This window comes from Alligator mississippiensis, chromosome 6, assembly GCF_030867095.1.
Source record: "Alligator mississippiensis isolate rAllMis1 chromosome 6, rAllMis1, whole genome shotgun sequence".
NCBI lineage: Eukaryota > Metazoa > Chordata > Crocodylia > Alligatoridae > Alligator > Alligator mississippiensis.
The window spans coordinates 80,699,332-80,724,433 of record NC_081829.1 but is presented as its reverse complement, the minus strand read 5'-3'; the positions used below and the strand labels follow the sequence as shown (position 1 = coordinate 80,724,433).

Below are 25,102 nucleotides of genomic sequence, written 5' to 3'. Positions count from 1 at the left end.
TTCTGAAGAGTGGCTATGCAAACAGAATTTTTATATACATAAAGGCAGCATGTTAATTTTAATTTTATTTAGATAACTAAGAAGCTTTTCAAAGTATGGACTTTTGTTTTTAAATGGGTAGATATGAAATTTTGAGACTGGGTCAGTTAGTTTTGTGAAGCTAACAAGTTTTTGTTTTCATTTGTACAGTAAACTTATAAACAAACTGGAGCATTTGAGAATTGACTTAGATATATTATTCGAAATGCCATTGGGGAAGTTAATGAAAAATATAAAGATAAAAGTCAAATACTTTCTGCTTCTATTCATTTAACAATCTGCTCCAATAAATTTCCCTCTCTGCTCAACCACTCTGCTTAGCATGTATAAACATATCGGAGAATTGTGATCGTTTTGTGTTTTTCTGCCTAGTCGCACTACCTCTGTAGGATGGTTCCTGTGTTTTCTCTAGATGAGGCAGATGTATTTGGCTCTTCAGAGAGCAGCCATTTGGGTGGGAAGGTGAAAATGCAGTAGATTCAGTGCTGATGACTCTAAGTCATTAGTCAGTAATCACACAGTTGAATAGTTGAGGGGTGATGGAGGCTACCAAAACAAAAATTCACAACAGAGCAGGGCAAAAATCTCCTGATGAAGCTTGGAAGGTGATGATGTCTTTCCTTCCTTAGGGCCTTTAATGAAGTCAAGAAATTAGAGCAATGTGAACTTAAGTTCTTTTATCCCATGGTCTTGGGGCATGTTCTGTGGCTGGCACAATGATAAAGGAATGGTCCTCTTAGAAGTGAAGCTTGGTTTAAGGAAAGAGTTTTTCTTCTTTAAGAAACTAACCTTTGTCATTGGGGGTGCAGACTGAAGTGACTATTTTCACTTAATCTGCCCACAGAAAGCAGACTATAGCTGTGACCAAATACAAGTGTGCAGCTGCAGACTGCTTTAAAAATGGCCAGTTGGGAGAAAGTCTGGACCCTCATTGCATAAGGGGTCAAATCAAGATGTTTCAAAACAGCATCTTCTGTAACTTGTGTCTGTGCTACCTATGTAGCCTCAAGCTGTTTTCAGAATGTGAGGTGGGAAAGAGAGTGGATGGAGTTCAGTTTGGGATTTTTTTCAGTCCTCGCTGGAGGGTGGGGTGTGGGTACACTGGAGCCCCTTTGAGGTGAGGGGCCCCAATTCACCCACCTCACCCTCAGCACTGGCTGCAGAACTGCTAGAAGGAGTTCCTTCTTTTCCCCTCCCATTCTGAAGCAGGGACAGGCTGGGAGGGAGGATGGGCCATCGCTAAGAAAAACCAGCTGCAGGCTTACAGCCAGCAGCTAGATTCCTCTCCCCCTGGAACCAACAATGAACTTCTGTTTGGTCCTGGGGATCCTTGTAACTCAGAACACTTCCTGCAAAGTGTTCTCAGTTACAGAAGGGAGCTGCACTTCTGTGTGTGCCCTGTAACTCTGTGACTTAAGGAAACAGAAAGGTCTTGCCATGTTTTGTAATGCTTTGTGGTTTTCTGAAACAACACAGATATGTATACATAAAAAGATAAGGGGGGAAAAGCTAAACCTCTATTTACTTACCAAGTCATGTGTTGCATTCCAGAGATTTTGTTTGCCCAGACTATTGAATGAGTCAGAACAGAAACCTCCACACACAAATAAAGTGTTTAAGTGTGGGCATTTACACATGATGATGATTAACTTACAAGCATATATACATTTTAATACAGAATTCTTGATTTGGATCTGGTTGTGAGGGATGAAGATGGCAACATTTTAGATCCAGAACAAACCAGTACAATCAGCCTTTTCCGAGCCCATGAAATAGCTTCTAAACAAGTTGAGGAAAGACTATTAGAAGAAAAGGTAAGATAAGCTGGTTATAACTGTTCTTTTTAAAAATTAAACATCTCATGAATTCATACTCATAACCATCAAATTATTGATTGATGAAGTAGGGATTTTACAAAATCTTTTGTTTATGAAGAGTTTTCAGTTTTGAGCCCCAACCTGGCTTCACAAGCAAGGAGGAAGGGGGCGTTGCCCAGCCCAGCACGGGTGAGAGGGGCATGGCTCAGCCCTGCAGCTAGGAGAGGGGGTGCAGCCTAGTCTTTCAGGGTAGGAAGGAGGTACAGCCTGGCCACAACCCAGGGAGAAGGGGACCTGGCTTGGCTCTGATCAGGACATGTGGGAGTAGAGTCTTGCTTCAACTCTGTCCCACACTGCAGAGCTTGGAATTTGTCCTCCAGGAGGGCTGGTAGTACTATCACGGCTCTTCTGCCACCAAATTTCCCAAGCTGTGGGAAACCCCATGGGCTGGATCCCAAGACTCTCTGGGTCAGCTGGAGGTGAGCACCCCTGGTCTAGAGGAAGACCCATAGCCAGATGCCCTAACTGATCTGACCCTCTGCCTTGTAATTCAGATGAGTTGGTATTTTCTTTAGGATCCTGTACTTAGTCATCAGATGTGGGAGAATCAATTTTTCCTTAGCAATTTTTTAGCTTAACAATTGCTTTTCCAGTTTTTGAAATTTAAATTTACATTCTCTCCCTGCAATTTAAACTAAAAGTGGGAATAGTGTAAACTAGTATGCCTCATCTTCTGCACATAGCTTTATTGCCTCAACTTCTGCTTGTACAAGGCAAGTACAGTAACATTAAGAAAGTTCTGGCTGGTTTAGCAATGAACAGTCTTGCTGGTGCTCTTGAAAAGCAATCAACAGCAATAGAAGTGCTAGCAGAAACTCAAATAATTATTGATGAAGACTGAAAAATGAAAATTGGGAAAAGGCTACAAGAGCCAGTACCCTCTGTTTTTTCTATCCACCTTCCCTGGATCATGGTGTATGTATAAGAGGTTTAGTCCAGTGCCTGATGCATCCGCTTGGATGGAGTCCGTGAGACCATCACACCAAGACCTTTGATGCAAATGCCTAGGCAAGAGTATAGAGGAGTGGAAGCTGCTCAAGACCTACTGTCCACCCTTTAGATCATCGAGACACAATCCAAAGGCCAGACTGAGTCCAGATGTTCAGTGCCTCGATGGTTGTATCTTCTACCAGAGAGCAACAGATAAGAAGTCCTGCTGACTGCATAATACCTTGATGAGGGCATGTTTTTGTCAGGATGATGTCCCTTAGTGTTTTCCAACCAAGGAGTACCCACAAGGCAGTGGGGGCTAGGGTTTTGAGGCACCCTGTACTTGCTTTGCAGGTTGCAGTGTTGTGGTATTTTATAAGAGTTACCCAACCACAAGTAGCCCTACCATGTTGCCACCAGGCCCTCCAATCAGATGCAGTTTACAGTCATACCCAGGACCAAAGGTAGCATAGATGGAATGAAAATATGACTGCTATTTAAATCAGTATCTGATTAATAAGGGAGAGCTGACAGAACAGAGGATGAAAATTCAAGTTTTTTGATTGAACAAAGTTCTAAGAAGGACCCAGAAAGAATTCTGGGTATTCTTCGGCATTTCCAGTAAATGAAGATTAGACTTCTTCTCTTAACACAGGGCTGTCCAACTTCTAAGCCCCTGGGGACTGTGCTAGCAGTGGCTGGATGCCATGTGGGCTGTGCCACGTGAGTCATGGACCACTGGCCAGTGTGTAGTGCAGATGCTCCACCTCACTTCTCTGTGTGACCCTGACTCCTCTCCCCACTCCTCCCACCTCTGGCACAGTCCTGAATTTCCCCCCTGAACCTGTGTGGCCTGGACTTACCCTCAGCTCCCTGCACTGCTCTGCCACCTGGGGTGGAGCGAGAGGAGGGAAGGGGTGCCTGGAGACTCTGGCTTCAGTTGTAGCCAGAGCAGTGGGGGAGCAGTAGCTGGGTGAGAGCCTGGGGGCTTCATATGTACCCCTCATGGGCCACCAGTTGGACAGCCCGGCTTTAGCTTTGGTGGCTACTCTTACTTTTCTCTGGCTAAGAGATAAATGCTCCATAGTAGATCAATGATTTAAGCTCTTTCTTTACTAATTAGTGCTGTTAAGTTTGATTATTTCATCTGTTTGAAATTGCAGTCTCAAAAACAGAACATTGATATTAACAGACAAGCCAAGTTTGCTGCCACTCCTTCATTCGCTTTATTTGTAAATTTAAAAAATGTAGTCTGTAAAATAGGAGAAGATGCTGAAGTTCTTATGTCTCTTTATGATCCACTGGAGTCGAAGTTTATCAGGTTAGTATTTGTCTGTTGCATTTTTTATACCTGGTTTTGTGCCTGTCTGGTTTTTGGAAGCAAGGAGTTATATCTTGGTGTGTGAGGGCTTTTGAAAAGTTCATTTTCTGAACTGTAGGATCAGGTTAGCTGGGAAGCATTAATTTAACTACACTTCAGCTGCTTTATTCAGCACAGCAGCAAATTAGTCTCTAGCTTCAGTGCATTACAAATTCATACTGTTCCTTATCATATTGTGTCCTTAGTTCCACTTGTGCAGAGCATAAGTGGAATATGAAAACTCTAGAAAAGCTCTGATTCTCGCTCACCAGTAGAGTTAGTTCTAGATCCCTTGCTTTCATACAGGAATTGCATCATGCTAGACTGTTTAAGTATTGCTTTCTTTTTTACATGTGATGCTCACAAATACAACAGCAGCAGCTACTCAGTAAATGTTACTTTGATCAGGGCAGCATGTTAAACACACCAATGGTGTCTTTTTTAAAAGGCCATAACAGTATAATCATTTTTTAAATCTATAAAACTCCATTTTTAATATACCTATGTGGTTATACGAGTTAGAAAATGACCTTCGTAGAGAACGTGAAAGACAATTGAATGCTGATGTATCTGTGTTGCAGCAAAAATGCTATTATGGGTTTCCATATTTTAGCTTCTGCCCCATCACCTTCGACAAACTTAGCTGCATAGAGTCACTTTGATCTTAAAGTTAAGCTGAGGTATGATATTTTGACTTGCTCACAATAAAGTTCCCACAGTCAGAATTTATTTCTCTTGTTGATGCATGAAAAGGCATCCAATTTGGTGGCCAGGAGCTGCCACTTCTATGATAACAGGTGTAAAAATAAAATAAAACACATTAAAAGCCTATGCAAGTCAGTAAACTGACATGTGACAGTGTATAAACCCCAGGAACAAGTTATGGAATAGGAATACGCTGGTGAAGTACAGTTGCATCGTGAGTACAACTTTACTGTAGGACTTGAAAATTAGGCTGTTTGTTTAGTCTAATTATGTAAAATCTGCAAGTTACTTTATTTAAAAAGGAGTTTTAAGAAACGAGCAATCTTGTTACAGTGAAAACTATCTGGTGCGATGGTCAAGTTCTGGGTTACCCAAAGACATAGACAGATTGCATAATCTTCGAGCAGTATTCACTGTAAGTATGCATTTGTTTTTTTGGCTGCATTCAAAGCTCTTTGTTTCACGTTTTTGAAAGATTTGCATGGGTTTTATGTGGGCTAACTCTACAGATCAGAATTTGGGGTTTGAGGAAACTTGTAAGTCATTTTTGATTTTGATGCGATTTCTAGTAGCTGTAGTTTACATGAGCAAAAGCCAAGCAATTCCTCTCCCAAAATTGTAAAAAAAAAGATTTTAAACTCTCTAGACACATCTGCATGAGATGCTTTACCGTGCAGTAGACTAAATGGTGAAGCATCGGAGTCTACCCTTGTGCAGCCTTTACTGCACAGTAAATTAGTTTAATAGTTTAAATTAGTATAGTACATACAGCTAGTAGATAAACCACACAGTAACTACTATGTAGTAGCACATGTGTAGACAGCTGAGCTGGAGCAAATTGTTCCCAGTGAGCCCAGGCACTAGGGGGCAGGGGAACTGACCCCTCCCGTGGGCATGTTTCCCAGCTGATCAGGTCTGGGGCTGGGAAACAGCTGCTGGGGGAGGGGACAGTTTCCCAGCCCCATTCCCTGATCTGCTGATCAGAGCGTGGGCCTGGGAAACAGCTGCTGGGGAAGGGGGTGGGAGGCAGCTGCTCCACAGCTAGGACAGCTTCCCCTGACCCTGGTGCCCCTCTTTCCCCCTGGATGCTGTAAGGGGACAGAGTAGTGCAGGAATAGCCCTCCACTGAATTGCTCCTTTCCTGAGCAAATTTGCTTCCAGTGGGTGCAAGTGTAGATATTCTTGTGGGGAAAGTTTGCTGTGAAGTATTTTACTGTGCGGTAAGCTTCCAGCACATTAATAGCACATGTAGATGTGCCCTCCAAAATTATTTGGATTTCTAATGATGAATCTTGAATTCTGTGCAAATTCATTATTCAAGTTTTCTTATCAAAATTCTCTAGTCATGAGAGTCAGTTATTCAAATGCTAAAAACTAGAATCTGAAAAGATAGTTTGTTCACAATCCAATCTTTCTACTGTCTACTAAAGTAAAACTTGAAGTGAATGGTATTCTTGTAAAATAATATATGGAAATTAATATTTCTAGGACCTTGGCAGTAAGGACCTGAAAAGAGAGAAAATCAGTTTTGTATGTCAGATTGTCAGAGTAGGCAGAATGGAATTGAGGGACAACAACACAAGAAAACTAACCTCTGGGCTACGGCGACCTTTTGGTGTAGCAGGTAATCTGTTTTCTTTAGCTTTTATGCTGTCAGAATTCACGGTAAATAAGAGCTGCTTTTAATATTGCACCTTTGTTCAGTACTCTCATCAACTTTTTGTTAAGAAAATGTCTGCCACGTCTTTCATGTGTGTTTTCCCTATATGTATTACACTGCACATACATAAGCAGTTATTTGAAATCTCTTTGGAAAAGTGTGATGATGGTTCACAGTTTAAACTAGATTATACTTTATTTTTTAATTTTTTGAAACTGCAGAGGATCACAATTATTTTTCAACTCAGTCAGAAATAAGTTATTTAGTTGACTTATGAATACTCGGAGTTATCTAGAAGATGTTAGAAATTGCATAATATAATGACTGCAATGAAGAAGTGAAAGTGTGACGAGAAATGGGTATATTTTTAAATCTATGTAGGTGGAAGCAGCAGTTAACCTTCTAGTTGACCCTATGAGCAAAACCTTTTGAAGTAATAGCTCTAGGGAATCATTTTCATAGTGCCACAGGACTACATGTGGCAAAAATATATGTGCACATGTAATTCTAGTTTCAGATGTGTCCATTTCTTTCACCATGGTAATTCTCAGTTTATACTTGAAAAGAAAAACTTTTCTGATCATCAGTTTTTAACAAGATGAAGGTGCTTTCATACATTATATTTTCCCTTGTCTCTTATTTGTTGATCATTTTATGAAGTATCTTTTGTTTTTGATTACAGTAATGGATGTAACTGACATAATAAATGGGAAAGTTGATGACGAAGACAAACAACACTTTATACCATTTCAACCGTAAGTACAGTATAGTGTAAAGAATTTTCAGAGGTGATATTGGGAGTTTTATAATATAAAACATTTTTCAAAGTCAGCTTCTGAAATTAATCTTACGTTCCACTAATGTGATATAGATTTCTAATGTTTTTAAAATTGCTATCAGTGGGAATTTCAGACATAGTCTTAACCATTTTTTCCCCTTGCTAATTCTTGTTGTCATTTGGGATGATAGTGTCAAAAAGAGTTCACCCATTTGTAAGTGCAATCTTTCTTTTATGCTTCAGATTGAAAAATAGCTTTTCCTTTTTTCTTTTTGTTCAAGGGAGAATGTCGTTAACAAGATCAGATTAGATAAAAGAAACAAAAATCTTAAAATAGCTATGTTGTTGGTTCAAATCCAGCCATGGGTGGTAATGACTATGTTATTACCACCTGACCGATGGTAGGTGGCTTGTGTGAATTAAGTTGTCAGTTAGCTGCCTGCTAGTGGAAGATGTCCGTGTTGGTAAACCACCACCAATCTTAGAGAGGTAAAGCATAGAAATAATGAGTGTAGATACTGAAATATCATTTCATTTTTTTAAAACTAGCTTCACTACTGGGCAAGTGAAGGAGAGATTGGTTATCCATGGAACTACTCTCATAGTTTTATGTATAACCAGAAGATCAAAGTCTACTAGACACTTGGTTTGGTAACTTTTTAAGAGAGTAAATTGGCTAAAAACAAAAAAAAGTTTTTTTTTTTTTTTTTTTTTTTCAAAGAGAAAATATGGAACTGGAGAAAGCCTGTATGCCCCCTAAATTGTCTCAGCACTGCAGACTAAGCAATAGAACAGTCACGACAAAACACTGAAATACAGGTTAATGCAATGTTAAGGGTCATACATGGATTTTAATCTGAACTTTTTTTAGGTTGCAAACGGATATCACCTTTGTGCTGGCACAGAAGCCCTCAGGGGTTCTCCTATTTGCATGCATATGCCTCAAGTCCGGTGCAGCACCCATGGCTGTTGTTCTTCAGGGCTGGGTCCCTGAAAACCTGGGTGCGGCAGAGATCTGACCCTACACAATAATGGCCCCAGTGATGTCTAGACACTAGTGAAGCAGATTAGGTGTGCTGTGCCCAGCACAGGTGATCTTTCACCATACACAGTGTCTTTTTATATCTTTAGTTTGCTTTTTGTAGGTCGAATAGTTCAGAATTTGACTGTCTGTTTTGTAGAAGGGCATGCTTATTAATACGAAGCAAATGTGTGGGGATATTAATGGTTCCATCAGTAGCTTTATAATTTCCTCCCACAAAGTGAGGTGGGATGTGGGAGGGGATGAATGAATTATACCTCTATAAAACATGAATGCTCAGCTTTTTACCTTTGAATTAAATGTAGACCACAATCTCTGTTCAAAGCAGTAAAAAAAAAAAAAAAAAAAAAAAAAAAAAAAAAAATATATATATATATATATATATATATATATATATATATATATATATATAAAAAAATAAAAGAATTCCCTGATGACTTAATGTACGAATGGTTTTAGAGGGTTTATAAAAACAAATCTAAACCATAGATTGAAATAACGTCCTAGCCACTAACTTAAATCTAATTAAAAAGTACATATAGTTAGTAAGGATGGAGTTTAGGCAGCGATATGTGGCTTTAGCCACCTCATCTTTGTATTTCATGATGGCAGTGGAATCTGTGTATAGTATATTAAAGACCAGGTAAAATAGTCACGTTATCCTGTTGTTCAGAGAAAATGGAACCTTTTAAAGAAAAAAAAATGTGATATTTTAGTGTTTGTTGTTTGTCAGACCATAGCAAGTTACATTTTAGTGTGGGGGAAAATATTCACTGAAAATGAATTTTTGTTGATCAACAAAGTAGAAGCTAATGGAATATGTAGTTTTTTGCTTCATTAAAACTGATTTATAGTCTATATGCAGACCAGATTCTTGAAAGCATGTGCAATGTGTTTTGCTACAGTAAATGAAAACATTCTCAGAAAAAGTTTATATGAAGAGTATGAGTAATGTGCAAACATATAATGAATATTGGCGTCATTATTTCTAACGTTTACTTAAATTGTGTGAGGCACATTTTCTTACTCATTTCATGCTTTGCTTCTATTGTGCTATGTGCAACTCTGTTTTCATCTGTTGTTTGTATTCATTTGCTGGCCACCAACCAGTGGTTGTCAAAAGCACTTAAGATTAGTGTGGAATACTTAAATGACATCAAATGTCACATTTCATATAATTTTCACTTTTTTATTTGTTCACCAACAATAACAGTGTTTGGAATATCTACCTTTCCTGCCCTAAGCCATCTCTGTGAGATTTTAAAGTTAGTTTTATTTTCAAACCATCTTCACTACTGCGTAATATATAAAATGCAGAAGCTGCCCTGAAGGTTCTGCTGTGCTAAAATACTTTACATCTTTGTAAAATCACCCTGATTAGGTTTTCACTATTTAACAGGGGCCTCTTGGGTTTCCTTCCTTTATTTACATGCTATTAGAAGTGGGATTGGGAGCTGATTCATGCATGTTCCTGTTGGGGAAGGGTAACGTAGGTTTGCTTTACATCTCTTTTAGTAGGTCAGCATTTTCTTGATTAATGATCTTCCTGTGTCTTTCTTGTTACCTTTCCTGTCCTTTGTCTTGCGTTGACTAATAAATACTCTTTGTCACAACTATGATATGATCTTTTATGTTCCCTTGTTACTGTGACTTCTGGTTTTCTGTGACCCTTTGTTTCCTGGTGTTGGTCGTCATGTGCATCCTCCAGGCTAGCATTGGATGACGCCAGTCGACACAAGCAGCTGAACATATCATCCCGTTTTTCACCCAGGGTGGCAGGGGAGAATGATTTCCTTCAGACTGTTATAAACAAAGTGATTGCTGCTAAAGAAGTTAACCACAAGGGTCAGGGTAGGTACTGTTCTTTATTTAAACTGGCATACCAGATAAATTCTTGCTTGCTTTATGCCAACTGAATATTTTAATTTGGACTGGAAGATGCATAGTTTTAATTTGTTTGTTTGTTGCTATTGTATGGTACTTGCACTGCTTTTTCTTTTCTTTTCTGGCAACACCCTCCTTTTTTGGTTTGGATTTGTTACAGATCAGGTTGTCTATCCGTTTTATGCAATGTTTGCCATCCCTATATTTCTCTTAATTCTGCCCAACTCAGGTATATATTTGTGTATGCAAAACAGTGACTCAAGAACTGGCTTTCATGCCTTTGGACTCTGGCCTCTCCTTGAGACCTCTCCTAGAGACCTCTCCTGGAAGAACTCTTATCCTTCCCGTTCTTCTCATTGTTTTTCCTACTAGCAGCTATATTCACAGTGGTTGGCCTCCTGTCAAGAAGGCAAGGGAATTAATCTCTTCAGAACTGAACCAGTAAGGAGGGCTACAAAATGAAGGCAGTTGGTTGCTCTGCCTATAGAATGACTGTTAATGGTGTAGCCAAGATAGTCTAGTAAATATGCAGATCTAGGAAAAAAGTTAATGTTATATTTCAGCATACTTTTTGCCGACCTGAAATTTAAGCTTACTTCCAAACTTGTATACCATACTTTATTAACATAAAATGTGTAGCAGTTCAATTATTTAGCTTCATGCCAGTCCCTAATGTTATGTACTCAGTTGGTTTTTCTTTTATTTTTGGTCTTGAACTAATTTAATGTTGTGTAGATGGGGACTTTGTTTTTATTTATACAAATGCATCTGAGCTATAGGCCTAATGAAAATATTCTTCATTTTGATTGCTTGTTGAAGCATGATGTTTGTTTGCCTTGTGCTATTTTGAAAGATCATAGTAGACACTTTTTGTGATGAGATCTATTATTACAAATCATTAAATTTCTGTTTCCTTTATAAATTCTTGCAAATTCTTCATCTGTAAGAGGTAGTAGTATAGCCAGTCATTCTGATCCAAGTACAATTTAAAGAAGCAAGTAGTTGGCACTTCTGGCAACAAAGCACCACAGACATCGTTATTAGACTATTTAACTTGGAATTATTTGTTTATTCAAAGTTTAAAAATAAAATGAATATTTAGTTAATCATGTAAGAGGATTATAAATCATATGTTTTATATGTATACTTTTATTTTAGGTCTTTTTTTCTCCTTTTTACTTTTATAATTGTTTTAGTAATTATTCTCTTGGAAACATCATTTCAATGACCACCATTTAAAAAGTCATTATTTACAAAGTTGCTACAAACCCATCTGAGATTCAATTTTTCTTTTGTGTCTTATACTGTACAGTTCATTTTAGTACTGTCTTGAAAAATAGTGAGTTTTAATGGCTTGCTATAGTTATTCAAACTAACTTCAGTGGCACATAGAGTAGAAGCTATGTTTTCATAAGTTGCTCCGTAGGTGAAACCAAATAATATGGACTGAGGGGAAAAAATAAAGGTAAATATCAAGTGTTGGTGACATCTACTTCACTAACCTTATTGTGGATGGTTTGTATATTTTCTTCTTGGCTTTTCCATTCCAAGTATTGATGCTTGAAATTTTCCTATAAAACATAAAACATTTATTGTCTTTCATTTTGAAAGAACTCATGAAAATTCAAAGGGCAGGCATGAGCTGCAGGCCACTGCTATTGATGGCTTAATAATCCTTTCTTGCAAGATCCCTTTTGTATTCAAGTCTGGTGAGCAGAATGCAGGTCTCAGATTTACTGAGGAAAGGCGGGATACTTTGGCACCCATTTTGTCACATTCTCTGCAAAATGTATTTAATTGGCTCTGTGTTAGCTCCATGCTGCAGACTTCACTGTCCCCCTGCCCCATTAAGTCCAGTGCCCAATTAAGGATTGAAGATATCAGCATCTTTCTGTTGATCTTTGCTTATCCTGTAAGGTTTTACAAATTTGTCCTTGTCTTGGACTTAATGAACAAAGTCTTTTTTTTTTTTAAACTTGATGGACATCATCCCCTTCTAGCCTGTCTCTTCTAAAGTACTTATTGTCTGGCATCATGCTCATCAAAATGTATTCTTCCTAAATGAGCACTGAATAAAAGGAAAGACTTTTTATCATTACTATCTGGTAAAGCAAAATAGCCAGTGAACTGTTCATGGCATACATGGGATTGGGGGTTTTTGGGGAGAAAGAGATGAACCTTGATTCTATAACTATATGCTGGGTAGAATTGTGCTTGTACATTCCATTTTTAATGGCATGTTGTATGGAGTTGGGGTTCACCTACCCTTGCACCTACATTGGAATAGTGTAATAAAACCTTGCAGTCAGGCTCCAGAAATATCACACGATATACCGCTATCATATTCCGTGCCTCTTGCAGAGGGTCTCTAGCTTTTCTAGCTTCTTTCTCATTAATCTATCTGTTTCAAAGTATGAAGTTTGTAACGTGCCATAAAACTTGTTCCAGTTGGCTATATCCCTTGTGTTTTGTTCCAGGTTTGGTGGTCATAACATTTAATTTTTGTTTCATATTTTTCAGCCCTGGAACAGCTGTTTGTGCACGTATTGTTACCTTTTGAATTTGTCAAAACAGTATTTTGAAATAAAAGAAAAGAAACCCTGGAAATAAAACCTGTCTAATAATTTCATTTTATGCTACAGGGTTATGGGTGACTTTGAAACTTCTTCCAGGAGACATTCATCAGATTAGAAAAGAATTTCCGCACTTAGTGGATAGGTCAACAGCTGTGGCTCGGAAAATGGGGTTTCCTGAGATCATTATGCCTGGTAAGCATCTGTCAGTTATTGAGTTGGGTTACTGATAGACAAATTGACATTCTACAAAAAGATATGCATCTTCAGGTACATGACCACGTTTGAAATAAAATTGATTCTCTGAACCATATATTTTAAAAAATAATTTATAACTTTACACTAAATACTTTTATTTTGGATCCCTTCTGTTTACTTAAAAAATTATATTTCTAATTGCATTGGTGTGATAGAGTAGGTATAGGGTGCATCTACATGAGACACTACTGTGCAGTCGTTAAGGTGCATTTATTTAGTACTTATATTAGCAAGTACTAAATAAAATGCAAGTGAATAGTGTTTAGGTGATGCTACTGCGCAGTAGCCTAATAATACTGCACACTAATGTATTAGCACTGTCCATGCTGTGACATGCTACTGTGCAGTATTTTTTGGCTACTGCACAGGCAGCGTCTTATGTAGATGCGCCCATAGAGTATCTACAAGAATCTGGGTTATTAATCTTCCAAGAAAAAAAAGGCTGCCTTGTGCTGATTACTTCAAATTTTATACAAGGTAAAAATACAGTTTTGGAAGCAGCAGCATACACTATATCTAGTAATGAACAGCTCAGCATATAATTACCCTTTATCATGTGCAAGTATGTGAGTTGTCTGCCCAAGATTAGGATGGCCATTTCGGGCACTAATTTTTTATCTTATTTTAATTGCCTGTTGAACAGATCTCTATCTGGAGAATTTGAAAAAAGCTAGAAAACACAAATAATCTGAGGTGCAGCTTCCACTGTAGAAAGATTTTTTTTTTCATTGAAAGCCATATCACAAATTTTTATATACAAAACTTGATGTTATCAACACAGGGAAGGTTTTGGGTTTTTTGTTCTGTCATTGTCGTCCCTCCACCCTCCTTTTGCTAGATAGATAGGTAGATGTACTAGGGCTTTCAAGTAAAAAAAAAAAAAAGCTTTCTATAGGGGATGCTGTACCTCAAATTGTTTCTTTTTTCCAACTTTTTTCAAATTCTCCAGATATAATTGTCTGTTTGAACATAAATCCTATATATAATCATACTTTATTGAGGCATATATATTTATACTAGCGAATTACCCACCAAGAATTACAGATGAATGGCAACTTTCTTGATGGCAGCTTTCTTGATGGTGTTGTGCATCTAATTGTTTTCTCACAATGGCATTTTCTTGGGACTCATTTGCACAACTTTTTTTAATAGGTTGTGTATTAAATTGTCTTCTCACACAAGCCTCCTCTTGTGATTCATTTGCATGGCATTCTTTATGGCATTATGTATTTAATTGTCTTCTCACAGTAGCCTCCTCTTGGAACTCATTTGCACAGCTCCCTTGATGTCGCCTCTAGTCCAGTTGCCTTCTTTGTGTAGCTTGGTTCTCGAGGCTCAGGCACGTCATGGGCTTCTTTTGAGTCAGTAGAAATGAGACAGACAGATAGATGGACTAAGCCCTTTTATATCTGTAGATACAGATATATTTGAAGCCCCAGGCTGAAGGGTCTGGGGGGGAGTATACTTGCCGATGGTAGGGCAGATGATAGATGGAGAGCACTGCTCAGTTGATAGAATTTGGAACTGATTTGGCTAATTTGACCTGAGACATGAAATTTGTTTGTGGATTAGGTATGCTAAAACTTGCAGCAGTTTTAAAAAAGGTAATACGTATCATTTCTGGGTGAACTAAGTCTATGGATACTATATGCAAATTGCTATATTTATTTCAGAGTCAGTTTTTTCAAATTTTCTCCTCAATTCCATGTGTTCAGGGAGAGCAGGGTCTGACAGTAAGGAGAGGGGAAGAGGCTGCAGGGAGAAGAATTTGATAGTTGACAAAGAGTAAAGGGGCTACCAGATCTATTTTTTCTTCTGTGGAATTGGGAAGTTGACAAATTCACTAATTAGATATTTACCTGGAAAATTGTATCAAATTTATTAATTTTCCATATATAACATCTAATTATTGGAGGGTCATCTTATAACCAGAGTCATTTTATAATCAAGTAAAGATGGTATGTGCCTTAATAATAAAGTACAATTATCACACAAATGACAGAATTTTTTTTTAAGAGAAAACCTGTGGCATTAAATTGAGAAATTGTGTTCTATCAAGAAATTATTGTTTTAAAAAGTGCCCTCCCCTCCCCCCCTTCTGGCCCTCCTCCTGGATAAGCCTTGGCAGAGTATTAATATTTACGTACAAAGGGGAAAAAAGACATTCCCACGACCCATAACGACTCTCTTCAAACTACAGTAAAATTCTGTTATCCAGTGCTTAACCAAATGGAATATTTCATTAACCACCACCCTTTTCTGCCACTGCTCTGCATGCGGATGCCGCCACTCCTTCTGCCCCAGCTCTGCGGGGGAAAGTGACTGCTGCCGCCACCGAGCACTGCTGCTGCTCTGTGTACTGTCCCCCCAGCCCTCCCTCTTCTCCCTACCCCTGCACCCGGCTCTGCATTACCTGAAAATCGTGCCAGGTTATTTCAGATAACTGGAGTTTTTATGTAACTGGCAATCCCCTTACCTTGGGGATGCTGGATAACAGAGATTTTACTGTATTCTTCAAACAAGGGACTGAGGGCAAGATTTAGCTTACTCAGTATCCTCTTCAGGCCAACAGTCTTGAAAGTGAAATCTTGAGTTCAGGGCCTTTTGCTGGGGAGTGTTGACTTGGCGTTCTGCCTGCATGTTTTGCCTGTATGCTTTATGTAGCTGCCTCAGCTGGCTATGTCCATATCATGAGGATACATGGGGACAAGGAAAATATGTACAATTAATCTGAATTACATATTTGGAGGCATGCAAGTTTCCCATGGTTTTGTGGTACTTTTTTAAAAAAGGTTATATTTGAAAGGTATAAGGTATCAAGTCAGAGATCTCCAAATTTAAATATGCAGCTGCATTCACAAAATATTTTAACTTTTTTTTTTTTTTTTAAGCATCATCTATACAGTATCATCTGTTTTTTATAGCAGAATAAAAATTCTGCCTTTCTAGGCCATATAAATGGAGTCTATCTGGAAAAAAGGAAACACTAAATAAGTGTACTAAGATTTAACAGCATGAGGATAAGGCCTTTTAAAAAAAACTGCTGTTGCTGGATATTGTCTTTTAGGTTTAGGTTCTTGCACTTTTAGGTTAAGAGATCATTGTAAAATACAATCAGTGATACTGTTCAATATTGAACACTTAAGATTTAAGGATGCTGATTTTTCCAGGGTTAGTCTAAAAAAATACACCTTTAATGTTCTCATGATTTTCTGCTTCATTGGCTTAAGAACTGTAGGGATGTACTGTGACTATTACCATTAACATTGTTGATTTCTTTTACCTTCTATTAGGTGATGTTCGCAATGACATCTATGTAACATTAGTTCAAGGAGATTTTGATAAAGGCAGTAAAACAACAGCAAAGAATGTAGAAGTTACAGTATCTGTTTATGATGAAGATGGAAAAAGATTAGAGGTATTTTTAATTTTAAAATATTGTTTGATATTTTACATCTGTATGTGCCTATGCTTTTCCCATGTGTTCTCAGGTGTTTGGTAAAGCTGCAGTTTTGTCTTGCAAGCCATTATTTCAAAGTGGCTTCACATGAATGCTTTATACCAATGAATAAAAAGTTTAGTTTAATTTGTGGCAAACACATTTTGTAGTGTCAGTGCATGAAGTTTGATTTGAAGTTAGCTGATAATGTCTGAACCTCTGATATGTCTGAATCTGTTTATTGGGTCCAGCCTTTCTCTGTGTAATTAAAAAGCCAAGTGTAATTCAAGAGTGTGTATGTAAACTTTTCTGTGTGTTTTTTTTTTTTTTTCCTGTGTGTTCTCCCCCAAGAATGTGATCTTCCCTGGTGCTGGTGATGAAGCCATCTCTGAGTACAAGTCAGTGATCTATTACCAAGTGAAACAGCCTCGTTGGTTTGAAACTGTAAAGGTAAAGATAATATCAAAATGATTTTCATCAAATTGGATTAATTCAGAATAAAATGAGTATAGGTTTTAGTGGAAAATCTTTAAAAGTAAAACTGAGGAGACTAATGATCTGATCATTTGTAGGAAAGATAAAAAGAGTAGCTAAGCTGAGGAAGCCTTTCAAGGTTGCTAAGGAACAACATTGGCATTGACTGGAAAATAATTATTCTCCCCTCCTTTTGGTCAAAAAGACTTTGACAAGGGGTATTCCAACATCTGTTTAAACTAGCTTTCTTTTTTTTCATGAAAAATAAACAATGCTGGCAAGAGATCGTGGTAGAAATGTATTACTATAGTGACTGACTGTTTAGTCTTCTGAGATGCTGACTTTACTGTTACATTTTGTTAATGGTGTTGAATTTGCATGACAGTGCATCCTTAGATAGACGCCAAAGAATTAAAACAAAAAATGAGGCTGCAGATGGCTTTCTGAAATACGATATTGGCTATTAAAACTGGAAATAATAATTTAAAGGAAGCATGTAGCTAGGAATTTTCAACTTGTACTTCTTTCAAAATAAAATGTCCTTATCAGAGCTGCAGCTGGAAGTTGCCTTTAATAGGAACTAGGCGAAACTAGGGTTACCATTTTTTTTGATGCTGGAAATGAGGACACCTGTGAGCGGAAGGGGGGAGAGGCATATGATTGTTGCGGGGGAGGGGGGGCAGTGATATGCCTGTGCCCTGCCTCTGGCCCAGAGTCCTAAGCCCCTGCCTGTCCAGTGTTGCCGTTGCCCCCCACTCCTGACCTGCAGCTCCTTTCCCCCCTCAGCCCTGTTGGCCACACAGCACTTGCTTGGGCCCATGCAGGGAGCATGTGACCCCCGACAGCCAATCACCTTGCCTACTGCTCCCAGCTCCAAGCAGCAACCCTGGGAAAGCAGAGACAGAGCAAAACCCCAGCCATTTGCTCTCATTTTAAAAACCCACCCGGACACGAGGAAAGGGGAACAAAAAGAGGACTTGTCTGGGAAAACCTGGATGTGTGGTAACCCTACCAAAACCCGTATGTGAAGAATTGCAACTTAGTAGATCAACAACATAGTTAGAATTAAAATATGATTAATAAAAGATTAGGACCATAAAGGAAAGATACGGGGTGTGTGTGTGTGAATATTTTATTACGTGATGGCTTGAATAATATATCTTGATGCGACTTAATAAACTTTGCCTAATTAATAGTTAAAATGACATAACTTGATCTTGGGTGATTGAGAATATTTATAACATTTAAAAACAAAAAAGATTAAAGGCAACAGGTACAAAAGATACGGAGAGAGAAAAATGAAGATGAAGTGGGGAGGTTGAGGGTGAGGGGCAAGGTGAAGTCCATATGGTGACACTGGGAATTAGACCGGATTGGCAAAGTGAAAATTGTTGGCAGCAGTGATGGCAAGCTCCTGGATCAGAGAGAGACTGTTACGGTGTATTATGTATTGACAATGTTAAGAATCAACTGAGGTGAAAGGCTGAAAATATTAGAGGGGGACAAATTCCAGATATCTGTTGCAGAGGTTGTGAAGATGTGCTCCTGCCAAGGGATTGATAACTAGTCCTGAAGACTTGTAAGGGCTCCATTCTTGAAGCATGGTGCCACAAACATTACTTGAGGGATTAACGGGAATTAATCCTGGTTTATGGGTCCCTTGTGTAGCTTGCCTTCTGATCCAGTGAAATCATGGGATAAACTGGGTGAGGGAATGACTTATCTCTGCCAGGGCAGCTAAGATGCACCTTCCTTTGAAGAGTGATTTTGGCCCTTAATCATCTTTTTTGGAAAGAGTCAAGCAAATTATTAAATTCCTTGAAACCTACCATTTAATTCTTTAAAAAATGCAGACTGTGAAAGTTAGGTATTTTTAAAAGCTATTTGAAGTTATGATTCTTACTCATTTCTTTTGTTTTTAATTTTCAAAGGTCGCCATTCCTATTGAAGATGTAAACAGGAGTCATTTAAGGTTTACGTTCCGCCACAGATCATCACAGGACTGTGAGTAATTTTGTCCTTTCCCTCAGTTGCTCTTGTCAGCTCCTGATGCCTTTAGTGTGCTGTAAGAGAGACAGTGCTTCTGGCCTATAATTAATCAAAGGCACTGCATTTCTCATGGGGCTAAGGTGTGTTTTCTTTTCTGTTTGTTGTTATTTGCCTCGTTTTCTCCTTTACTTCCTCTCCCTCCCCTCTTGTCGTTCAACATCCTCTTCTTATGTATTACTTAGGCATATTCCCCATTCAAATATGAGACCTAGTAAATTAGCTTCTGGTTTTATAGTAAGATACAGGGCTGTAGCTGGGTACTTCAGAGAAGTAGGTCAATAAAAGGTGGCAGTGCTCATCTGGAACATGAGGAAAAGGGAGGCAAAGGAAACATGACCTGTCTTGGAGGCACTGCATGCTGTTGGGTATGGACCTAATAGTTTGGAGACCTGGCTCAGAACTAATTTGCTCTTTGCTTTCAAATTATAGTTCAGATATGCAAAGGTATATGACTGCCTGCAATTCCTCCTTTAATCATTGGCAGTTGAGATGCTCTGAGACCTAGGGATCAGGTCTGGTGGCCGGGCACTTTCCATTTATTGGCAGTTGCTGTGTGGTGATACAAGAGGGACTTATTTTGGCCTAGATAATGATTATTTACAATAGCTCTTTAACAGTTGTCTTGCCCAGCACGTATAATTTTCAAAACCTGGACTAACATTTTGTGGTTGTATCAGCACATGAACCAAACTTTAATCAGATAACTTGCACTGGATGCATTTTAGAATTTGCTGTAATACCAGATACTTACTTTATAATGACTGCATAATAAAAGCAGTCTATTTTGATTTAAAAATTAGTAATTAATAAAGCAGCACTTATTATAATGGAATAAGAATTGTGCTAATGAAAACAATGTGCAGAATATTACTGCCGTATTTATAACTGAAGTACAAATTAGTTTAGTTAGACCATTTATAAGATGTTGCAGTAATTCAGGATCGGACACAGTTATTAAGCTGCTTATGTATTCATTTCTACTAAGGGTGTGGAGTGTTGTGCTTTCATAGAGACTCTTACACCTTATGTTTCATGTTTTTAGGAATCTCTTTAAAATATCCTAGCCCTTTTTATAGCTATGTGAACCCCTTATCATTCTCTGACCATTTCTGAGTTACCTTTCCTTGTGATTTTGAAGGTGTGTCTGTGCCAATTATAAATGACTTAAACTACAATATTTTTAACAGCCAAAGATAAGTCTGAGAAGATATTTGCTTTAGCATTTGTGAAGCTGATGAGATATGATGGAACAACTTTAAAGGATGGAGAGCATGATCTAATAGTGTACAAGGTATAATTCTAAGATATTTACTTTTAATCTTATCACAGCAACCAAATCTGTGCATTGGAATGTGCTACATGCCAGCTATAATTGCATTCACATTCTGTTTAAAAAAATTGTCAAGCGCTAAAAATGTAGAGTGGAGGTTAGGACTATGTGGTTGCTTTAAAATGATGGTCAGCAGGGTCTAGTAGCACATACAGTGCAGTTGGAGTACTTGGAAAGTTGCAGGACAAGTTCTGAAAAGATTCTGTTCTTTATGTAGAAATGGTAATTTTTTTCCCTAAGAATTATAACGAAGCTGGCATCTCCATGGATTTTAATGCCAGGAGACGAGACACTGCTTTGGCACTTTGAAATGTCAAAGTCCTGCTACAGGCCATGGAGATGCTCAAACTGTGTTTGCTTTTTAAAGGCTTAAACTGTAGCCTGTAATTTCTTTAAAACCAGAATGACCTTTAAGTATATACGAGATGTATACCTAGGCAGAGATGTAGAATAACGTATTCTTAGCTTAGTGCGAGTATACTGGAGAACTTGTATTTGGTTTTCTAAAATAGTTTGCATTGTACTTTGAATCCTGTAGGCAGAAGCAAAAAAGTTGGAGGATGCATCAACATACTTAAGTTTGCCATCTACTAAAATAGAGTTGGAGGAAAAAGGACACTCTACAACAGGGAAAAGCATGCAGAATCTTGGAAGCTGTACCATCAGCAAAGATTCTTTTCAGATTTCCACTCTGGTTTGTTCAACAAAGCTTACTCAGAATGGTGAGTTAATCAAGGAAATCTTTGAGCTGTCTTTGATCCCACTCTGCAGCATGTGTGATCAGGGGAGAGTGTTTAGTGTCCCCTTTGTCTTTTTTATTAGGTCAATGTTATAATACATAAGGTGCTAGTTTGACAGTCCCGACTAATGAAGTCAGGTGTAGGCACAACAGAAATGCAGCCTGAGGCCATGATCAGGTTTTATTTCTAGTGGTGGAAACTTTGAGAAATTTCCACTTCTAGAAATGCTACCAGGAAGAGGAAACAGTACAGGCATATATCCTGTAGCATCCCCCTCTCTCCTGCTCTCCACACCCTCTCCCAACTGGGGTGATCCCCATCTCAGGAAGGCATGGACAGCAGCTGCTATTTCACCCTTCCCATTCCCCAGATGGAGTGAAGTGACAGGGAAAGACTCCTTCCCCTGATCAGGGACCCTTATTTGGGGAATGGGTGGGAAGCAGCCTCCTCCATCTCACACCCTGTCTGTGGGAGCAGAGTAGCATGGCAAAGCATGTTCACAGATCAGGCACTGTGCCCTACATAATGTCTGTACGTGCCCTAAGCCAGAGGCAGAAGAGTGTTCAAACCTTACTCTGCATACATGCTTCAGTTTGGTTCTAGCATGATTGTCCACATTTATATGAGTGTAGGGCCTATTAATCCAAGACTCTCAGCTACTAAAATTAGTGTCTCCTACACACTTGCAGGATTTGTGGGCTTTAAAAACAAACAAACAAAACCAAAAAACTTTTAGAGTCTCATACGTAGGGGTGAACAATAGATTTATATTTTTCTTGTCCTGTTAAGTGCCTTTGTGAACTCAGGGGTGTAGGTTGTAGCCGTGTTGGTCTAAGGACATAGTTGGACAAGGTTCCTTGGGTGAATCTGATATCTTTTATTAGACCAACCCAAATAGTTGGAAAATAATTATTAAGCAAGCTTTCGGGTTCAAAAACCCTTCGTCAGGCTAAGGAAGTTTCAGCAGTTGGTGTGTGCTCTTCCTGGATGGAATGAAAAGTAAAGAAGCCAGGGGCTGGGCTGGTATGCATACAAGACAGGTAGCCAGTGAAAATGTAGATTGAGGAGTCAATGGGTGAGAGACAGGTGGGTGGGGGGGGGGGGAGAGAGAAGGGGGATGAAAGTGGAGAGATACCTGGGGAGTCAGATGTCAGGCAGGTTATAATGTGTCATAAATCCAATGTCTATATTTAGTCCATGATTTTTAGTATCCAGGAGGTTGATGAAGTGGAGTTCATAGGCTTGTCTCTGGGAAGTGTTTTGTAAGTTTCCTTTGAGGATCAGGACTGAGAGATTGGAGAGAGAGTGGTTTTCTTGTGAGAAATGTGCCCCCACAGGTAATTGGGTATTTCTATCTTTGATAGATTTCCAGTGTGCGTTCATTCTGGTGCGCAGTTGTTGTTTGGTCTCTCCTACATATTTTCTATCAGGGCATTTGGTGCATTGGATGAGATATATCACATTTCTGCAGGTCCAGCTGTAAGATCCAGGAATGCTGATGGCTCTTTTGTGGGGTGTAGTAATTGTGGGGGTGGTGGAGATGTGTTGGCAGGTTTTGCATTTCTTGTCATGGCACGGTCTGGATCCTTTTGGTGTGTTCTGGGCTTGAGGAAGTTTGCTTCTGGTGATGAGGTTAGTTTGTGAACTCAAGATCTGATCTAGAGCATGGTAGCATAAATGGGCTCCCCACTAGATTTTGTTATAAAGTTTCCAGAGCATTGTGCAGTGCTTTCTATGTGACCTGAAAAAAGTTCTCTGGCCCAGAGGCCTGAGCACAGGTGGGCAAGAGGAATTAGGAGGGAAGAAAACCCCATCGTCATGGCACAATGTGTCCTAAATTTGAAGCTCATGGAATGGAATTGGAAGGCTGTAGTTACCTCATTGACTCCTCACACCTGTTTACCCAAAACCTGCTTTTCATACGTTTTGACTGCTTGATGCAGTGGTTAGTTGCAGGAACTTCAATGCATGAAGGCCACCAAAGTTGATGTTTCCTAACCAGTTAGCTCCCTTCTTTTGTTGTTGGGGCCATCAGCACTTAAAGGGAGGGGCCTGACCTAGAGAACCCAGGTATCTATAGTGTGTAACTTCTCTGACCTTTCTGCTTTAATAAAGTCATTGTACTTCTTTTTTTTTACTTTAATAAATGAGAGATCATGTATATTTATATTTTGGGATAGTTCCCTATCTAAATGAGTGACAGTGGTTTGAAAAATCCATTGAAAGGCCTCATCACTACAAATCATTGTTTGTGTTGATCAGAAAGACTTTCACTATGAATTTGCATAAATGGTTATAAATCTACATGTCTTGTGATGCATACAATACCGAGTGGTGCTTTACTGCCAGTAGCCATTAAGGTTCTTGAGTTGATGGATTCTTTATTCAGTTCTCTGTCCAAGCAGAAAAGTCACTGGCCTGATATGACTTCTTAGTCACCTCACAATTGTACTGCAGTCTTTTTAGTGACATCTCTGTTAAAGCTCATTCTGGGTATTTCATATTCAAAGCACATCAGATTCACTGCAGTCAACCAGTCTTATGGCATAAGAGGATACTTAGCAATAATTCTGAAATAATTTTAGAATTGCATCACAAATATATGATCACATCTTAATGATAATGCCGTAATTTTATGGTCTCATAAAACACAGCTTGCAGAATCCAATATGTGGGGTTGCATTACTGGCTGCCTTGTGTTTAGTCTGTGATTTGTAATGTTCATTGTTATGATATCTTGCTTATGTGTTTACTGATGGATTTTAGTAGTATTCAGAACTTGACATGGTGGTCAGTAAGTTAACTGGGCTTTTATAGATAAAAAAAACAATGTGTATTAAGACTGGGAGAGCAATAAATGTTTCATACATTATTCACATGTGTGCATTATGCTTTGGTTCATGCTGTCATTCTCTGTTTCTCATGGCTGATGATTGTTATTCTTGTAACTTTTTTCAAAAAGAATCCTGTGCAATTTTAAGACAATGTCATTAAGATCCTTATGGATTTGTTCATAGACATGTGAGAGAAAAAATATTAACATGGAGGAATAATATGTTATGTTAACACCTCTTTTAATTGAAAAATCAGGTTTCTTATTTTTAAAGGGATACGGTCAGTGCAAAAATCACACTTTTATTTCTACGATTTTTTTAAATTGATGTAATCCCACAGATTTTTCAGTTATAGTAAATACTTTCTAAAGCTATTTATCTTACTTGTTTTGGGGATTTGTCTGCCCTCTCTATAATTTTACTGTGTCCTTATTTGTATAGAGATTTTTTACAGTTATTTGGATAGACAAGTATTAAAAAATTTGTGATTACAGAATAGCAGGGTTTTTTGGAGATAAGCTTTGTCCTGAAGCTGTTTTTAATTTAAAAAAAAATTGTGTCCCTTTGACATTAATAATCCATAGTAATGCTTACTTTATTAATATTGACAATTATATTGAGCATAGTTATTTTTTCCTTTTTGATGTCTGCTGTTTCCTTTTGTCATCCTTCTGTTACATGTGAAAGATTTTTTTTTTTTTTTTTTTTTTGGACTGTGTAGTCTTTTTTCTCAATTCAGTTTTCATATTCCCCATGGATTGATTAATCATGGCACTTCCTTTTTTCTGAAATGTATTCTACATTTCATATCTTTTGGTGCGTGTATTCTAGAACAAGCTGTTCTTGAACTTCATTCTTTAAGTGGCTGTGCCTCTCGGATCTATAGGGGGTATTTTTCCTTTTCAGCTGTTGAATATAAGATGGACTTAAAATCTACATAGTGTCTCCTATTCAGCAAATATTGGTGACCAGTGAGTTTTACTACTTCATCTGTGTGGATATGGTAATTTTTTATTTAAAAGGTCTTTGCTTAGTTAACATTTAAATAGGCATAATTGACCAGCATTATAAAAAGATATTTGAGTAATAATATTGTTTCTTAGCCTCTGTTATTGCACAGAGTGAACAAT

The 25,102-nt window shown here is 38.3% G+C and overlaps 1 protein-coding gene across 7 annotated transcripts in view; it reads left to right on the top strand.

The window, feature by feature from the left end:
- DOCK1 (dedicator of cytokinesis 1) overlaps positions 1 to 25,102 on the top strand; it is a 555,371-nt gene that overhangs the window by 82,789 nt on the left and 447,480 nt on the right. For 6 of the 7 annotated variants that reach the window (XM_059730036.1, XM_014611383.3, XM_019482868.2 and 3 more), the window contains 12 exons: positions 1,718 to 1,853; positions 4,010 to 4,167; positions 5,245 to 5,326; positions 6,400 to 6,535; positions 7,254 to 7,326; positions 10,100 to 10,242; positions 12,918 to 13,043; positions 16,400 to 16,524; positions 16,897 to 16,995; positions 18,951 to 19,023; positions 20,256 to 20,359; positions 20,937 to 21,120. In XM_059730036.1, coding sequence (XP_059586019.1) covers positions 1,718 to 1,853; positions 4,010 to 4,167; positions 5,245 to 5,326; positions 6,400 to 6,535; positions 7,254 to 7,326; positions 10,100 to 10,242; positions 12,918 to 13,043; positions 16,400 to 16,524; positions 16,897 to 16,995; positions 18,951 to 19,023; positions 20,256 to 20,359; positions 20,937 to 21,120 — 1,439 coding nt within the window. The remainder of the gene's footprint in view (positions 1 to 1,717; positions 1,854 to 4,009; positions 4,168 to 5,244; positions 5,327 to 6,399; positions 6,536 to 7,253; positions 7,327 to 10,099; positions 10,243 to 12,917; positions 13,044 to 16,399; positions 16,525 to 16,896; positions 16,996 to 18,950; positions 19,024 to 20,255; positions 20,360 to 20,936; positions 21,121 to 25,102) is intronic. The other variant, XM_006259204.4, reaches the window with a different exon arrangement.